At 41.9% G+C, this 18,935-nt stretch overlaps 1 protein-coding gene across 1 annotated transcript; it reads right to left on the minus strand.

The window, feature by feature from the left end:
- Window positions 1–466: 466 nt before the first annotated feature.
- On the minus strand, window positions 467–9,890 carry LOC139068903 (uncharacterized). Its single transcript, XM_070549560.1, has 2 exons — window positions 9,279–9,890; window positions 467–975 (listed from the first exon to the last, which is right to left on the minus strand). Exons 1-2 carry the CDS (start codon window positions 9,762–9,764, stop codon window positions 697–699), a joined length of 765 nt encoding a protein of 254 aa, XP_070405661.1. The 5' UTR covers window positions 9,765–9,890; the 3' UTR covers window positions 467–696.
- Between the last annotated feature and the right edge of the window lie 9,045 nt (window positions 9,891–18,935).

Here is an 18,935-nt window from a genome sequence, read left to right on the forward strand (position 1 = left end):
CTGGCACAGAGCAGGCATGCCTAGCTCATCAATGGTCAAAAAATAAAAACAACATAATCAAAAACTCATGGAAATAAACAGGTGAAGAGATTGTAACAAAATCTTTTCCAGCCAATTCAGTCTACTTGGATACAAAGCTAATGGAAAGAATTCTCGTTGAATTATGTTACCCTCAGAATCTTCTTCCGGCCAGGACAAGTGAGTGATCAGTATGTACATTCAGTTTTTAGAAATGCAATGAGCACAAACATATATCTAATACTAAACAGGCAAATGAATAATAATATAAAATGAGTAGAGGGTGTAAAATATAACCCTTGTAAGATAAATGAAGGGTGTTAAATAGAACCCTTGTAGAATGTTTGAAGGGTGGTTACTTCTTCCCCCTGTTGAGGTCCCTCCACTGGCTCCAGGCAGCTGCAGGGGGTGATGATGTCATGATTCTCGTCCCGCTGGATGTGGTGGTAGCTTGGCATGCTACCTCGTCCCGCAGAATTGGTAGCTTGGCACGCTACTGCAGTCAGCTACTTCTCTTCCTGGTCCTTAGATCCCTTTTTTTTTTGGTCAGGCAGAGGTCAGCTGCTTCTCTTCCTGGTCCGTAGGTCCTTTGTCCTGGTCAGAATCTCCCTTTTGTGACAGGTCCTCTTGAACCTCAGTCAGAGTGCAGTGGGGCTCTTCCGTGGCAGCACACTGAGTTCAATGATACCAAGTGTCTCCCTTGCCATCCAGCCGGACAGCGTGTGACGTCCTCTCCGTGACCCTGTATGGCCCGGTCCACCTTGGTTCCGTCCACTTTCTTTTGGTGACCTTCAGCAGGACCCAGTCGACGCCTGGCACCGAAGGCGAAGTATCTTCGCGTGTATAGTTTTGGTCCAATGAAGGCTTTCTCGGCTTGTGCAGTCCAATTGAGCTTGGCAGATAGTTGGTAGGAAGATTCGCACTCCGGCCGGACCAGAAGTTCCCCGAACCGATCGCCTAGGGATTAATGGTTATGCATAAAAATGTCCTAACTCTTACTGACCCTAGCCTCTGATACCTTCAACATCAGACACATACAGTTACAAACAGCAAGCGCAGTTAAAGGTACAGTGAAATCATGACATGGACACACACGGACACACAAACACATACACATGCACATACACAGAGAGAGAGAGAGAGAGTAAGAATGTGTGTGGGAGAAAGAAATGAGTGGGGTCCATTTTGCCACCAGCATCTCCACCTATGTCACAGAGAAAAAATTACAAAGAAATTAAAACATAAAGTAAACGACAATAATTCAATGAGTATAAATGATTTAACTAAAATACCCAACCATGCATGGGTTTTATAACAGTTCCAGCAACACTGGAGATGATGCCTTGTACAATGAATTCTTAAGATGTCCTTCATCAATTAGAGGTTATAGCCAAATTGTTTCAGGATCCTGAATTTGAATTGGTTAATTTACTCAGAATAGCCCAATGGCTTTGTTGATGTTTCTCAAGGCTCGGCCACGCCCATATAGATAAATAAACAAACAAACAAGACAAACACAGTCAAACACACGGTCCATACACGTCTCTGTGCCCTCACACACCAAGCAAATGTCAGACTGAAGCGAAAGTGTGAAATACTTGACCCAACGCTAAATCAGTGGAAAGAAAAAATAAGACCTAAAGCGTGTGATCAAATTAATCCAACAAAACTTCCCATAACTGCTGTTCTAAACTCACGTTGCGATGTGATCTCTTCAATTAGAAATTAGGACAACCACTTTACTATCAATTCAACAAAATAGTTTCAGGTTTTCCAATGTCCCTTACCTAAACTACCTGTCTTTCTTACCTTCTTTCTTTTTTTTTCTTTTTTTTTAAGAACCTCACTAGCACAGGAAATCCTAAGAATTAATTCACTACTTAAGGTTAATTCATAAATAACGAAACTGAAGTTACAGGTTTGTTTGTGCATAGTATTGGTAATCAGCAGTTTTTCCTTATCTCCTCATTTAGAAGTGTGTTTCTGTGCTACTCCTCCATCTATAACACAAATTAGTATCATCCTTAAAGCGTCTGAAATTAAGCTGCATTGCTAAATCAATAACGTGATTTGTGCTAAGAAATACTCCCCTATCCTCTTCCTTTTTCCAGTGGCACTGATTCCATGACAGATTTAGATCAATTTAACGTTTTATTACTATTACGTTTCATTTAATTAATTTTGCTTTTTCTCTCTTATTTTTATTTATTTATGTTATTTACTTATTTATCATGCCATCCTGTGATGATAATCTTAAAGACTTTTTAGCCAATTGTCGTCAAAAAGGCCAATTAAAAATGTTATGTTAAAGATTTCACAAGATGAAAAATGTGAACATAATTTTTATCGAATGAGGGGTACCATTTATTCAATATCTTGTAACATTATTTTCTACAACACTATTGTCTCGGATGAGATGTTCCATGAATCATTTAGTCAGCTGAATGCCAAATTATTCATTTAATTGTTATTTTTATGCAATGAATGGAATGGGATGGAACTGTCCAGAAATTTGCGCATGTTTGCTCGAAGGAGAAAACTGTTGAAGCCTAAAGCGTTCTCCTAGACTTATAAATAGACACTGTTTCCTTAACCAATGAAAATAAGTGATGACGCTGATGAATTCCTTTTTGAAAAGAAAATGAGGCTTTACTGCATGTCCGCTGCAGCTGAGTATCCTAAGACAATAAAGATTATATTGACGTCCAATGGTGAGTTGGGCTGAAATCCAGGTTACTAATCCTATTATTTATTTATTTATTGTTATTATTATTATCTTTTTTTAGGCTAACTTTCTCAGTTAACTATGTTCTACAGTAGTTTATTAAATTTTCCACAGTTCTGACATTTCATCAATTCAACTGGTTGTTGCCAAAAAGCCTTGTTCATTACCTGACTGCAGCAAGCACTCTTTTACTGGGTGTAACCATAGGAAACACTCTCTTTTGAGCCTCTCTTTGTAAGTCCAGGATGACCACCGTCATTGATTAAAGTTCACATGTTAGCACACGTGCTCCTCCCCTTTGTACTTTGTTTCATCAGCAGCAGGGCAAATAAGTTTCTGCCTCTTTGTCCATCTTGTAGTGCTCCCCCGTCTCGATGTTATAAGTCACAGCTTTTGGTGAGGGCTTCCAGGTTCTCTTTTTATAGAAGACAGACCCAAACATTCTTTGCAGCTGGTTGTGACAGGCCCACCCAGTAAAGTTCATGCCGCCACAATGCACAGCAAACGTTTTTCTTAAATATGTTGATTGGGATGAAATGACAGAACTTTCTCTTTTACAAATCAAAATCAACGATGGTTTCTAATAATTAGTCGACTTTATTGACTCAAAGGTAAATCTAGACTACTTCCTATGCACAATTTGTTCTGAATCATCAAATCAGTTCTACACAGGTTTTAGACATCAGGCACAATCTATCCCAAATGCAAGATCCCTCCTTTCATTTTTTATTTATCTATTTTATTTTGGGAAAATAACTACCAGTTTTTAACTCAAAACAGCCTGGTACAGTTTCTAGCCAGGTTACAGGAAATAATACTTAGTTTATCTGTTTTTTCATTATTCAGCGTCTCAAAATCCAGCCATTAACGTTAATGGTTCTTAAAGTTGAGGCAAGACAATTATTGGATTTTGTTTTATAGCAAGATTTAACAAATATTTTATTTCCTGACTGATTATTTGTTAATTTTATGGTTTTCATAAAGATGATCCTGAGAAGTTCAGAGCTGCTTTTCGCAGCACCCTGTGCTATTTTTAGACTACGGGATTCTTGTGTGTAAAAGTGGGTGGAGTCAGGTCCCCAGGCTGAAACTCCAGTCATTCTCACCCCTGACTGTCGAGAGGAAGGATCTCCTGAAGACCCTAACCACAAGCCTAAGGTACGCCCAAGACACCAAAAAATATCTTTTCTAAAGTCACAAATTGCTTAAAACTGCATGTTACACAGAAAAAAAGAGAGAGCGAGAGAGTCCAGCTGACTTCACGGCCCATAATCAGGCAAAATACTTCCTTTATAACCACAACCATACAACTTTTTGTATTTTAAAGGATTTTCTTGTCATCACACTAACTATAAATTCTTTTTCTATTGTTTCCACAGTCTCTTGAACTAAATAACCGTCTAGCAAAAACATGGACCGCACCCTGTTTCTCAAGCAGCTGCTCCCTCTATTAAAAACTGAGTCATTCAGGAGAATATCCAGCGGAAGCAGCATTTACTTCTCATGCAAGAAGACACACCTCCACTCACTCACAAGGCACAGACGACATTCTTTCTGTTTGTCACAGTCTTTTTTTTTTTTAATAAGTCAGTCCGTCACTTATTTATTCTCTTTATATATTTATATATAATATTTTAAGCACAGAAATTATGTAACACTACACTGATTATTCTCAGAATTTAATGCTTACTATGCTTTTAAGCAGGCCTTATGTAACATTAGAGCAAATCCAATTGCAATTTTTGAGAGCGCTCTGAGAAACAGTTTTTATATTTATTTTCTGCAGATCTGTTTCGATTTTACTGTTTAGCAGCTATCTGACTTTATGTATATGTATGTCTATATATTTCTAAAATAAAGTTGTCATTTACAACCTTACTTGCTTTTCTTATTGGTTTTTTCCCTTTTTCATCTCCAGGGCACTTAACCCCCAGATCAGGGTCACTCACATGCTGCCCCGCACACAAATGATTATCACGCTTGTACACTACATATGTATATATATGTATACACATATACATACATACACACATACATATACATATGTTACTTTAAAAACCTTTTATTTATTAACTTATGGTGTTCTGTTCAAAGACTGATCAGAACAGGGTTGCAGAATTTGAATTTTGCGTAGCTTCAAACATTAATTTTAGCACTGCAGTGTAATTTACATATACGAGTTACAACTTTTTAAAGCTCTTATTTATCTTATTTATTTATTTTCTGGTACCGCATCAGGCCTTCACACACACATCATCCAGCGCTGTCCACCCACACACACGGAGCTCCCAAAACTCGGCTCTGCATTCTGCTCTTTCCTACTGCTCACACTTTCAATCCAGAGCCGTAAGCAGCCTCTTGCTGCGCCTCACACACACAGGCTGAACTCAGCTTACACACACAGTGAAGCTTCTCTACAGCTGTGCTTTTTGTACTTTTATCAGTTACTTGGAACCTTTAAAGGCCCAAAAATTTTGTTAGAATTTTAGGAGTTCTCTTTTTACCTCCTAGGGCCTCAAACCCAACTTTTCTTGTCTCATAAAAGGTCCCAGACCTTGTAGTAGAATTTTAGGAGTTTTCTTTTACCTCCTATGGCCTCTAACCTTTAGTATAACCTTGAACAGGTCCCTGACCTGTAGAATTTTAGGGTTCCCACCCCCTAAGGACTCCAACCTGGCGTAATATAACCTTGTTATATTTCTATTCACTCGTCAGTAAATAGTTTGGTCCGCCACGACCTGGAAAATGGAATTTAGGACTTTTTATTTGTCCTTGGCCTCCAACCCTTCTTTAAGTGGAATTTAGGGCTTCTTAATACCCTGGGCCTCCAACCCCTTGTTCTGTCATTAAACCATTTGTAAAAATCCTTATCTTATTTTACCATTAAACCATTACAAAAAAAATCTCTTATTATTTCTGTACTTGTCTCCACTTTCTTCTCCAACGATTATTTTAGGACCACAGCTACTAAGATTCTGGACACAAAGGCTTTGGAAATGTCCAATGAGCAGATTTTTAGAAAAAGGCCTGCTTACCTTGATTTTCACCGCAGTGTTTTGTGCCAAGATCGTTCACTGGGTCGGTTGGTCAAATCGTCCTCCAAAAACTCCTTTTTCTTCAAAAAGAAAAAATCCTGTTCGTGACGCCAAATTTGTTGGTCTTTCTTCTGCTAGACCAAACACAGGTACGGAAAAGATGGAGATAAACACCTTTCGTTGGTAGAATGTGGAGTCAAATGATCAGAAGTCCAGTCACTGTTTCACCGCTCATGAGGGGGAGAGCATGCAACTTCCAGCAAGAACCCGCGTTCTGCTCCTGTCTTGCATTTAGACACTCTCCCTGCTCTGCTGATACGGCTCATTTTTATTAAGGAATACAGGAATGTAACATACGCAGTTTGCCATATACACACGTCATTGGTCATGACAGGTAAAAAATAACAGCCTTGTTAGTGGACAGTTAATACATCACGAGAACATGCATCCGTGAGATAACTAGGAACATCCTGATACGTCCTTGACAGGAAAGGATACACACCGGTACCGAGCAGAGATGGAATGTGTTCACTCCTTTCTTTGGTGCAGGAGAAGATATACAGCTATTAATCTTTGTGCAGAGGAACACTGAGAGGCCCTTAGTATCTGAGCAGGTCTCCATAGCATATGATAATATAAAATAGCATAGAATAAAACAAAAGAGCTTACAAGGTAAATACATATAAAATGAGCTTATAAGGTAGATACATATATTTTCACGTCCCAGGAGAAGGACACTTCAAGTTCGCGATGATAATAATTAAATAATGATATTAATAAAACTCTTTGATTTTATTACTGTTTATTATAATCATGATAAATGATCACTTGGTTCAGTATAAAGGTATTTTAATTACATGAAATGAATTATTATGCTTTGGGTATAATAATGATTAATTATGATTAGAGCTGAAACAACTAATCGATTTAATCGATTATTAAAATAGTTAGCAACTTTTTTAGTCATCGATTAGTTGTTTAATAATCATATTTTACCGCATAAAGTCTATTTTTACCACAATCTGACATCGGTTACAATCTGTTAAATTTGCCGCCAGTGTGTGGCAGTAATGAGCCACTGATCTACCAGTGGAGCCGTAGAAGAAGAAACGAGCCAATAAGTGCCCTCGGTTTTCACGACGTAACATGTTAATGACGCGCATCTTGCTGTGAGAGATGGCGGAACAAGAAGAAATACGGAAGAAAAATAGAAGCGACAAAACTGAAGAAAAACCCTGAACAAATACCTCACGAGTATGGGAGCACTTCACTCTAGATGCCATGAAAAGACGGGTGACCTGCAAAATATGCAAAAACCATCTAGCATGGCACGGAAGCACAACGTCCCTAAGTGAACATTTGAGACGAAAACATGTGGGGGCTGATGCAGCAGAGGAAAGTCCGGTAAATCCGGTAAGTAACTGAAAATAAACAAGCTAACGCAGATCAAATTTGGGAGCTGAGTTCGTTATAGTGGATGTTAAACATGTTTTTTTGCCTCGTCAGTCTATGGTGTTCTACTTCTGATTGACTAGATGCAATCGTGAATCTCCTCTGTGTTGTGTATCATGTGCTTGCCAAATTTAGCACGTCTGTTTATAAGAATGTTCTCGTTAAGAGAAAAACGGCACAAACCCATAACTATGTTCCTCATTCAAAAAAGGAAAACTCCGCGGAGAAAAATATACAGACAAGCTGTTTCCAGGTCAATTTTTAAATACAGGAGAAATTCAGAAAGTCTTTTTTTTTTTTACTATTAAAAGGCTGTTTTACTGTCGCTGTAAAACGCCTCACAACACATTTTTGTCAAAATAAATGATCACCGTATATTGTTAATTAATTCAAATAATGTAATATTGATTTAGTGTTGTAGTGTGTGTGCTGCTTTATTTTATATGTGTACTTATTTCAGTCTATTTGTGTTTCTTATGCAGAAAAAAACAAGCAACGAAGGACAACTACATGGGGAACAAGACACTCACCCCCAGCAATGCATACCACTTACAAACTCTATTCTAGATTCTACATTATTTTTTATGGAATTTACCTCTAATATTTTGATGCCAAAAAATTATTCTGGACTGATATTTTGCACTGTTTAGCTCATTTTACACCGCTGACTGTGTTCATGTGCAATAAAATAGATTGCAGTCAACTGTACAATTCTCTTATGTTTTTCTTTTTCTTAACTGAAATGTATTCATCACTTGTACAGGTTAAATAGCTAAACAATAACAAGCAAATTAATCGATTAATCGAAAAAATAATCGACAGATTAATCGATTATGAAAATAATCGTTAGTTGCAGCCCTAATTATGATTATGGTTGATGACAGTAAACAATGTGTTCATCATATCAGAATGTCAGTTTCACCTTATCCATCTAACACAGAGTTCATTCAGATAAACAATAACCCAACACATGTTTTTGACGCATGATCAAAGCTTTCTTGCTGAGAGAGTGGGAGTGTTCTGAGAGCTTTGTAAACTAACCATCACCAGCTTCAAGACAGTTCTTGAACCAACGTCAATCAGAGGAGACAGGAACGGCCGCCCAGACCCTCTGCCAAGCTGTTCTGCCACGCAGACAAGAATAGCTAAGAATAAACGAAACTGTAACCAGCTGACAATAAAAACTTCTTCCAGAAGTTATTGATTTCTGAGTTAAGTTGAGACGAAAAACTCCTTCAGAGTTACGGACGTTGAGACGCCAATAGTTCATCAGTCGTGTGACCCACGGAGACAACCCAGGACTGATTTGGTCGCATCGAGGTCCTTCTACCATCCTCGTGCCCGGAGGAAATCATCTCCACTTGACATCTCGGATCCGAAAGGGGGTCTCCGGAAACTGGGTGTGGTAGACATTATCAACAGATGACGTTTGATGCTGTTTCCTCTAAGTAAACAACTCAGGTAGCGCAAAACATCATTTCCATCCAGAATGCTTTTCTCCCTCTCTGAAAGAAATCTTCTGATAATTCCATTCACGCATCCAAACTCGTATTACCAACTTAGCTTCCATCCAGCCACAGGTTTGTCCTTTTAAAACAAGTTTAATATCAAAGTTGTTAAAAATTGTCATTAAATTGTCATCCATGAATTGTCGCTTATAATTGTCGTCAAATCTTTCAGTTTAAAATTGTTAGTAATAAAATTTCTTCATTTTTAAACTTGCCTCATTATTGAAACGAAACACAGAAAAGGTAAATCAGTGAAGTTAGTAATCAACCTACATGTGAATGTACACATAAGGAATTAAGATTAGTGAAAATAAAAACAAATTTGGATAACAGTAATATGTGGACTAAACCCATCTACTGTTAACTAACTGATTGCCTGACTTCAGGAACCCACAGCATGACCATCTCAAATCACCCAAGTCTGCATGTCATGTATAAATAGGAAAGACAACCATACACACACACAAACATAGACAAACTTGTGTAACTCCAGACAGAGAACTATGGAGCCGACGAGTCTAGCAAGAGAAATCACTCCACCTTCAACGTTCTAGCTGAAGGCGCAGGAGGTGCAGGTGGAGGAGCAGGACTGGCCAGCTCAGGCGGAGGCACCTGGGCAGCCGGTGCTTCAAGAACCGGCGCGATGGCCCGAGCTAGGCGCCCCCCGACATTGCGGACCGAGTCCCCTGGAAAGGTCAACCGTGCGGAGAAGTGACAGAACAGGAAAAATGACAAACCCCAGGACAGGCAGAGGATTAGGCATGCAGTGAATATCACAACAGAATCAGCGTAGGACCAGGAGTAAGACACTGGTTGAAACCTGAGACCGGAATCTGCCGACAACTCACGCAGCACCCTGTTCACCACACCAACCCGAACCATGGTTGGACCATCGAATGTAACATGATCCACTGTAGCTGGAGAAAGAGCAAAGGAGATGTTATCATAAAAAGGAGAAAACTCCACTTTAGACGTATGCTCACCAGGATCCAAGTAATATAGAGAGACCTCACCTACATGGACCATAGCACCACGTGGAACTGTTACCCATAGGGTTTGAGAGGAAAGCACAACTCATGTAGACACACCATGACACTCATAGAAAACATCAGTATCTCTAGCAGGGGTATTAAGTAACCAACGGTCACCAACAACAACAGCAGTAGTATGAACAACATGTGAACGTGGAGTCACAGTCATAGGACATTTTGAATCACCTGACAACTCATCAATGCCACACACACCAGTGGCACCGCCATGCAGAAAAGGTGTACCTGGACACAAGAAGTGTAGGCCACGTGTGAGAGAACACACATGCAGGTCCAGGAATAACCGGATGTGCGGCGTGTCCTCATGGTACGCGATGACCGGAGGCGTATGTAACCTGACATGAGTGTCGGAAACCCAGTTACCTACATTCACCACATCTCAATCTATAGATGTCATTTGGAGACACAGTAGGTAAGTTGATGATGAAGGCTAGCTCTCTAGCATCTGGATTGACACTTAGCAGGATAGCACTGCCCAATGAGAAAGCCAAGTGAGTCTGAAGAGCCATTGGGTCCTTCAAGGTCACCCGAGCAATCGCAGACCGGACCATGTCCAGGGACACGAGGTACGGAGGGATCCTCCCCATGAGGAGGATATCGATCGAGGCGCTCACGTCCCGACCAAGTCGAACAGGCAAGTGGTCATCATCTGTGTATGAGCATAATCAACATTCACAAAGGAACGCAACTCATTCACAGCGGAAGTTGTTTTACGCAAAATGTCGCTATGAGTGTCGAGTACCACCATAGTCTGTTTTTCAGACATGCCCAGCTGTCTCAGGGCTCACCTGCTTACGCAGAGCCGGATATTCTCCGTTAAGCTCATCAACGTGTCGACGAACTGTGTTAATCTCAATCGAGTTGACTGAAGAGAATACGAAATTTAAAAGATTGCCAATTGTATTAGCAACTGAGAAAAATCGTCCAGGAAACGCTTTGGACCAATGCTGGTACCGGAAAGGTCACTGTTTGAAACTGTGAATTTAAGTGCCTGAATTAGCATGTGATGGATATCAGCTTCTGCATGCTGTGTCAGAGTACTAGTCCAGCGGGCCCCCGTTTCTGAGAGGTTGCCGAAGGCATTCGTCATCTTATCAGTACTTGCCATAGCTGTGTAATGAAATAGAGTGATGTAACGATCTAGAGTTGTATTTTAATATACTGTAAGTAGATCTAGTTTTATAATCAGAAGATGGGCTGTTTTTATCATCAGGAAGTTTAATTAAACACTCTGTATTGACTTTGAGACAAGAAAAGAGAGAGAGTTGGGATCGTTTAAGAATCTTTAATTTCTTAATTATAAATTCTTAACAATCTACCAGGACTAACTCTGTGATGGATGAAAATGGATTTGGATGTTGTGTTGGTGTGTGTGTGTGTGTGTTTTGTTCAGGATCCTTAGGCTGACGGAGCGTATCTGGTTGTTATGACTACGGACCACGAGGCTTCGGAAGCTGATGACATGAGCAGCTATTTTGCCGTGTACGTACCCTGTGGAGTCTCCCAGGTAGATCAGGAAATGCCAGGTCCTAGGACCTCGGATGTGTACTGGAGCTGGTTGACGCAGCGGTCACAGCACGTCAAAGCCCGTCTGAAGGGTCGACCCCGGTACCATCGGCAGCGTCAGCTAGTGGTGCTCTTATTTTGACGGGACGTCGTCTTGTTGGTAAACAACGGAAATCTCCAGTAGCTTCACAGTTCTCAGTTAAAGAAGAAAGCACATCTGGCCAGGCTGTACTTCTCTTTTGATGACGGTGGAACCCCGTAGGACTTCCAACTGAACAGAACTGAAGTCAAAATGGAACTGAGCTTAAAATGGCGTTGCCTTGTTTTATATCTCTGAATTGTTGATAAGTTTTAGTAAACAGGATTGGACACTTTAATTCAACAAGCCAGATTCTCTTACGGCAGCCGAAAGCTCTGATTGGTTGGAACAATGTGTCATGCGTTTCTATGGAGATGAGGGTCAGTCTGTCTGTGCAGTAGTCCTGTTTTCATTAAACACATAAATCATGACATCTTTATTCCACAGATCATTCACTTGATTATTATTGATCAACATCTGTTTCGATTAGCTTTAATCACAAATTAAGTACTTTGATTATCGAAAAGCGTTCTTCTTCTCCTTCTGGCTCTTCTCCTGGAATGTAAACAGTCTGAGGAACACCGACCTTGACGTTTTCTACACGGGTGTTACTGTGTACAGGGGCAGCTGTGTGGAGCTGAAAATTATGAACTTCATAACGTTACAGCTGGGTTGAATTTGACGAAAATCTTTTGTGTAAATTGACGATAGTTAGTCATTAGTAGACCTGGGTGGTTGCGGAGTGTGATACCCAAAGAGGGCCCAGGTTCGTACAGATGCGTTAGAGGTGGCTGAGTATGAATCTCAACTGCAGTTGATAGCAGACCGAAACACGCGACTAACAAAACGTATTTTATCAGACCTGAAAATGGAAACCAGGAACGTTGTAGACTGTAGACTAGAGCCCTGCGCGGGACTGTTTTCTTCATCCCGCTCCTGCCCGCTCCCGCTGAATTTCTGACCATTACCGCCCGCAACCGCAACCTGTGTGTTACACTCCCGCCTGCACCCGCAGTATCATTGTCTACTCCCGCTCGCATCCGCAAAACTCGGAGAAATTATTACCTCACAATAAAAGAGATGTATTGAGTTTGTGTCCTCTCTGGTCCTGGAGAAAACATGTCATTTTATAGGCTATACCAGGGGTTGGCAACCCCAAATAATGAATGGATATTTAAATAAAATGCTTTATATTTTACTGGATTAATTTTGTATCTGTATGTCAATTCTAAATGTAAAGATTGTCTGTGTAAACCTGAACAGTTCCAAACCGGTCCTACTGTGAAACTGGGTTGACGGGTGAAGAAATGCACTCCTCGATGTCAAATGGTTTTAATGACAAGGATGAAGGAGCCCTACGGCGACATACAAAGGAGTGAGCAGAAGCTAACGGCAGCGTGAAGCAGCAGCATGGGCTGAAGAACAAAGCTAAGCAATGTGATAAAATAGGTAAATAAATGCAGTGCAGCTTCGCATGCATACTGACAATGTGACCATTACATTAGCTTAGCAAGCAGGTAAAGACTTACAGATACAAGTCGAACAGTAGCATAGATAGACAGCAGTGTGATGGTTGAGCAGCAGCAATCCAAATGAGAGGCAGCAGTATATACAGTGAGGGATAGTAACATGTATGTGACTTCAGGCACATCCCTGAATACACCTTTTTCCCTTGAGGCTTGATCGCAGCACACCCTAGTGGCCAGTGGTGACCTCTGCATCCCCCCAGTCCAGGAAGCCGTGTGACACACCAGCGCAGTGGACTCATGACCTAACCCACTGGCCAGTTTCAGGTACATACCGCTTGGGTGGCCGCCTTACCCTACTGGAGCTCGCTGGCTGGGAGGAGGGGGATGATGGGCACTGTTCCGGGGTCCGCGCCACTGGGGCAGCGTCCCCGTTGGCTACGTCTGGAGGATTCGGTACCGGCTGGGCGGTGCCGGGGATTGTGCCTTGGGGCTCGGGTGGTGTGTGTGACTGATCTGGCAGGGGTCTCGCCGACCCCGGGTTGGTGGGACCTAAGTCTTGTGTCTTGTCGTTGGATGCAGGCAGGGGAGCAGCACTCTCTGGGTGAGTGCGAGGGTTGGCCGGGGTGAAGGCGCGGAGAAAGCGCCAGTTGCGCAGGGTGAGGCGGCCAGACCCATCGACCCTGAAGCAGTACTGGTAGTGTCCTAGTGACTCTACTACCACCCCAGATCTGTCCCATGCCCATGGACTACAGCCAACTAGGTTCTGGAGGAACACCACCTGCCCGACTACGAGAGGGTGGAGCGGCCGTATGTGTTCTCTCAGAGACTCAGTGGTGCGGGCCATCCGAGTCCGGAGGTTCTCTTCCTTCGCCGCCCATGCCTGACGCCAGAGCGAAATGAAATGACAGCGAGTCCCTGAGGGGGCGACCAAAGATGATTTGCGCGGGCGACAGGTCGCAGTCGGGGTCAGGCGTATTACGCAGTTGCAACATCGCATGCAGAAAGCGGTCATGGTCGAGGCTCCCGGTCGGGCCGGTGTTTGAGACTAGTAGGCGCTTCGCCGTCTTGACAGCCACCTCCGCCCTTCCATTAGACTGGGGGAACCCAACCGAGGACACGCGGTGCTTGACCTGCCATAAGCGGAGGAAATCCACTGTGCGCCCTGCCGAGAACTCCGGGCCTCCGTCACTTGACAACTCCTCGGGCACACCAAACGTGGCGAAGAAAGTCCTTAAGTGACGGATAAGCCCAATGGAGCCCCCGAGATTGGTGCCCACGGGAGAGCTCATGACTTCCACCCAGCCGGAGAGGCGATCGCCAACGACCAGGTAGTGGTGACCCCTGTAGTCGAAGAAGTCTGCGAACACCTCCTCAAATGGCGTGGATGGCGGTGATGCTGGCATGGGAGGTGTGGCCGCCTGCGAGGGGGCATTGCGGTTACAATGGAATACCGGATGACAGTTCACCTCTTCGGAGCAGTCTCATCGCCAAGCTACGCCAATTATGCTCTGAGGCGAACTGCTACAGACAACATTGAAAGTTATCTTAAAGAAGCGACCAACACCGTCTACAATAACTTTTATGTGGATGATTATCTAAAATCAGTTGCCACGGAACAAACTGCAGTAAAGCTGGCAGAAGATCTTACTGAATTGTCTTCTAAAGGAGGATTTGAGCTATCAAAGTGGAAAAGCACAAGTCGTGCTGTGTTATCAACCATTCCAGAACAGAAACGTTCAAATTCAACAAGACAACTACATCTGGAACGAGATAGTCTGCCTGTAGAAAAGGCTCTTGGCCTGAGCTGGTGTGCAGAGAGTGACACTTTTATCTTTCGGCTAGTGATGGAAGAAAGACCTCACACCAGACGTGGCATTCTGTCAAAGGTCAGCTCTATGTACGATCCACTGGGTTTCCTGGCACCATTCACTTTGTTACCAAAGTTATTGCTGCAGGAGATGTACAGAAGGAAAGTGTCTTGGGATGAGCCTGTCTCCCAGGCAATGTCACAGCAATGGACGTCATGACTTCAAGACCTGCAAAAAATAACAGTTTAAAGTGAGTTGCTCTATTAAACCAAGCAACTTTGAAGAACCACTACAAGCTCAACTGCATAATTTTGCGGATGCCTGTGAACTAGGTTATGGTACATCTTACCTACGACTGCAGGATAAAAAAGAAAATGTGCATCTAGCCTTTATGCTAGGTAAGGCTAGAGTTGCTCCATTAAAACAAACGACAATACTCCGGCTTGAACTTACCGTTGCCGTGCTTGCCGTGAAAGTTGACAGAATGTTAAGAAAGGAATGTAACGGAATGAAATGACTGTTTTCCACCTAAAAGTCATTTCCCCCCTCTCCTCAGCAAGAACTAATCTGCATGAGATATTGCTCAAGGTCATGCATTTGATTCTAAACTGTTTTCCTTTCCAGCGCAAGAGAAGAATGAAAAAAAAGGACTCTTTCTTTTTAATAAATCAAAGAACTCTATTTTTAATAAGCTCATCAAACAAAGTGTTAGTCAATAATAAAATGTGAACCAATTTGTGAAATGAAAATATTAATTACTTGATATTATAATCCTACAGAATAAAAGTAATACAATTTTAAATGTTTCCACTAGAGACTGATCTCACGTAAGGTTAAGACATGTCACACATTGCTTTTACTGATCCAATCAGAATCTGCCAGACCTGACAGAAGCGTGGTTTTGGTGGTGCTTGGTAAATCTGTCATCTTTTCATTCGACCGTAAATCAAAACATCCGAATTATAAAACTATGCCCACGTCATCTTTAACGCCAGTTCAAAGCATTCTAGAGAAGTTGTCGGAGTGGCCAATCCGTAACTTTACTCTTCAGCCGGAAGAACCAACGACAAGCTGGATAAAATCTGTTGCTGTTCCAACTGCTGCAACGGTTCCTTTCAGAATAAAAGCTGAACCATCACGACCCCATTTTGGGTCTTGCTAGATGCCAACAAAACTGTCGTGACCTGGAAGTATCTCAAGACTGGTCTGGTCAGCAACCGCTGCTTTTCCTACCGGCTTCAGTTCCAGAGAGGGTCAAGCTGGACCTCGACCTTCCTGATCTAACGGGGACTTCCGAAAGGGTACGTAGGCCGAGAGAATGGCGTCTCAATGTGTGTTATGAATCTCCTAAGCAAAGCTTAGCGCGAAGACATCACCTTCATTTCCCATCAGAACTAATCGTTTCTCCGGATTTGCTGGTTCTGAACAACATTCCACACTACACCATTCTCTGTCTCACTTCACCTTAGTTACACCATACATTTAGTGTTAAAGTTAGTCTAGTTTTAATTTGTTTAGTAATACATCTTTGAACTTTTACAACTTGACTCTCTTTCTTTTGTCTCTGTGTTAATACGAAGTTGTTACATAATCCCTGCAATAAAAAGTTCCAATCTTCTGGTTAAAAGTACCCAAAGATCCATAAGATTGATTTCATATTTACTATGGAATCTCATGTCTTATGGCTCATTAAAAAGATTTAAATTAAACCCTTTACAGGAACTATTACTTGACTAAACATACTCATGCTTCTGGACAAACAGTCAGACACTGTTGAAATATATACACAATGAGAACAAACGATTTTACACCATTGTTGCAAACAGGGTGGCTGCTATAAGGGAAACAACAGATGTATGGCAGTGGAGATATGTTGCTTCCAACCCAGCTGATGAAGCATCCAGAGGACTTACTGCACATAACTTCATGGCCTGTCGAAGGTGGACCACAGGTCCAGCCTTTCTTCTGAAGCCAGAAAAGATCTGGCCAGAGGTTTTTAACCCAAAGCCTGTTTCTTTAGAGGATCCAGAAGTTAAAGGTGAAGTTATGATGAATGTTCTTAGCCTACAGGCCGATGATCCTACTTCAAGGTTCATTCCCTACTTTTCAAGTTGGAGAAAGCTGAAACTTCAGTTGTTTGGTTTCTCAAGCTAAAGGCCATCTTGCTAGATCTTAGTCAAAGAAGGAAAGAATTCGAGACTTCACTTCCTGCTGCCGATGTAGTGACTTTCACTAAGACAGTACAAGAAAACATGAACAGAGTCAGAGATGCTGTTTGCACTTAAACATTGTCGGTGAATGATCTCTTCAAAGCTGAAAATGCAATCCTCTGTACTGCCAGTCAAAAAGATTCAAAGAAGGAATCAACACCTTGGAGAGTGGTGCTTCTGCCGTAAAGACCAAGAGCGACATCTATAAACTAGATCCAGTACTCAAGAATGGTTTACTGAGAGTGGGTGGAAGACTTAGCCGGTCGGGTATACCCCAGGAGCAAAAACATCCTGCTATTCTCGCCACAGACCAACATGTTTCCAAGCATATTCTGCAGCATATACACCAGCAGCTTGGGCATGCAGGAAAAAAACGCATACTCTCAGCTCTCAGAAAAAGATACTGGATTACTAGTGCTAACTCGGCTTGCAGGAAGATAATCTCTGAATGTGTTATTTGTAAACGACAAAGAGCACAGCCATCTTGGCAAAAAATGTCCGAAATGCCAGAACGCATCAGTCCAGATTTGTCGCTATTCACTAACGTAGGTGTGGATTATTTCGGGCCCATAGAGGTGAAAAGAGGACGTGCCATGGTTAAACGATACGGAGTAATATTTACCTGCATGGCAAGCCGGGCTATACATCTGGAGGTGGCACACTCACGAACAACTGATTCTTGCATCAATGCCATAAGACGTTTTATATGCCAAAGAGGGCCAGTTCGCCAGATGAGATCAGATAATGGCACAAATTTCGTTGGTGCAGAACGTGAACAGAGAGAGGCTTTGGCAGCGGTGGAACAGAACAAAATTCATCAATTTCTGCTTTCAAAAGAGATTGACTGGACATTTAATCCCCCTGCTGCATCCCATCATGGAGGAGTTTGGGAGCGTCTTATTGGAATGGTTCGAAAAGTATTATTTTCTGTCCTTCAACAGCAGTCACTGGTCTACAAACCTTCTTGTGTGAAGTGAAAGCCATTCTAAATGATCGCCCCATAACTACAGTCTCTGATGGTGCAAATGATCTGGAAGCTCTCACGTCACATTGCATTCTGCTGCTCAAAGGGAACCCTATTCTAGCTCCAGGTGTATTTGAAGAAAGAGACTGCTACATCAGAAAACGCTGGAAGCAGGTTCAGTATCTGACAGACCTGTTTTGGAAAAGGTGGACAAGAGAGTATCTACCTTTGCTACAAGAAAGACAAAGATGGTCTAAGCCTCAAAGAAGCTTTGCAGTGGGAGACATCGTCGTGGTGATGGGTCATACTGCGCCTCGTGGATCTTGGATTCTCGGTAGAATACTCAACACCTATCCTGGTAAAGATGGACTCGTTGGAACAGTTCAGCTGAAAACAAAGACTGGACAGCTGGAGAGACCCATCTCGAAGATCTTCCTACTTCAAGCATCTGTACAGGATGGAGAGAGGATACTACATGGGACATGTTTTGGCTCCTTATTCTGTCATTGTTTAATTGTGCTGTCTACACAATGGGGCCGGTGTGTAGGAGCCAATATCATTTTGGTTTAGATTATATTATGGTCTAAGTTGGTTTTGATAATGAATCATATATATTTCAGTTTATTGAACTATGGTTTGTATTTCCTTTAACCACTGGTGGCACTGCGTGCGGAGCCTATATAGGTGTCTAGGAGGCAGTGCACTGGCGTTTTGGGTGACGGGTGTTCACACGGTTTTTTACCGCTTCATTTGGTTTCATTCCACAACTAATTGTTTGAATGCTGTTAAGCATTCAAACTATTGTTTTCCTGTTTCTCTTTATTGTTTGAATGCTGTTAAGCATTCAAACTATTGTTTTCCTGTTTTTCTTTATTGTTTGAATGCTGTTAAGCATTCAAACTATTGTTTTCCTGTTTCTCTTTATTCTTCTTCTTCTTCTTCTTATTCTGCTTCCGTACACTTTTTGAACTGCTTCTTCTCCTTCAAATTTTGAGCTATTTCAACTATTTTATACCAAAACGTTCAGCTCGTTAAGCTCTTTCCGGCTATTACTTTTGGCATTGATATCTTTAAAATTTTTCGAGTTATTAAGCTTTTTCTGCAAAAAAATT

Source organism: Nothobranchius furzeri, chromosome 3 (assembly GCF_043380555.1).
Source record: "Nothobranchius furzeri strain GRZ-AD chromosome 3, NfurGRZ-RIMD1, whole genome shotgun sequence".
NCBI classification, from domain to species: domain Eukaryota; kingdom Metazoa; phylum Chordata; class Actinopteri; order Cyprinodontiformes; family Nothobranchiidae; genus Nothobranchius; species Nothobranchius furzeri.

Coding starts and splice junctions, on each gene's coding strand:
- LOC139068903 (XM_070549560.1), bottom strand. CDS start 9,764: ATGGTCCATGTAGGTGAGGTCTCTCTATATTACTTGGATCCTGGTGAG. Junction 976..9,278: donor CTTCAGCTAGAACGTTGAAG/GTGGAGTGATTT, acceptor ATTAATCCCTAG/GCGATCGGTTCGGGGAACTT.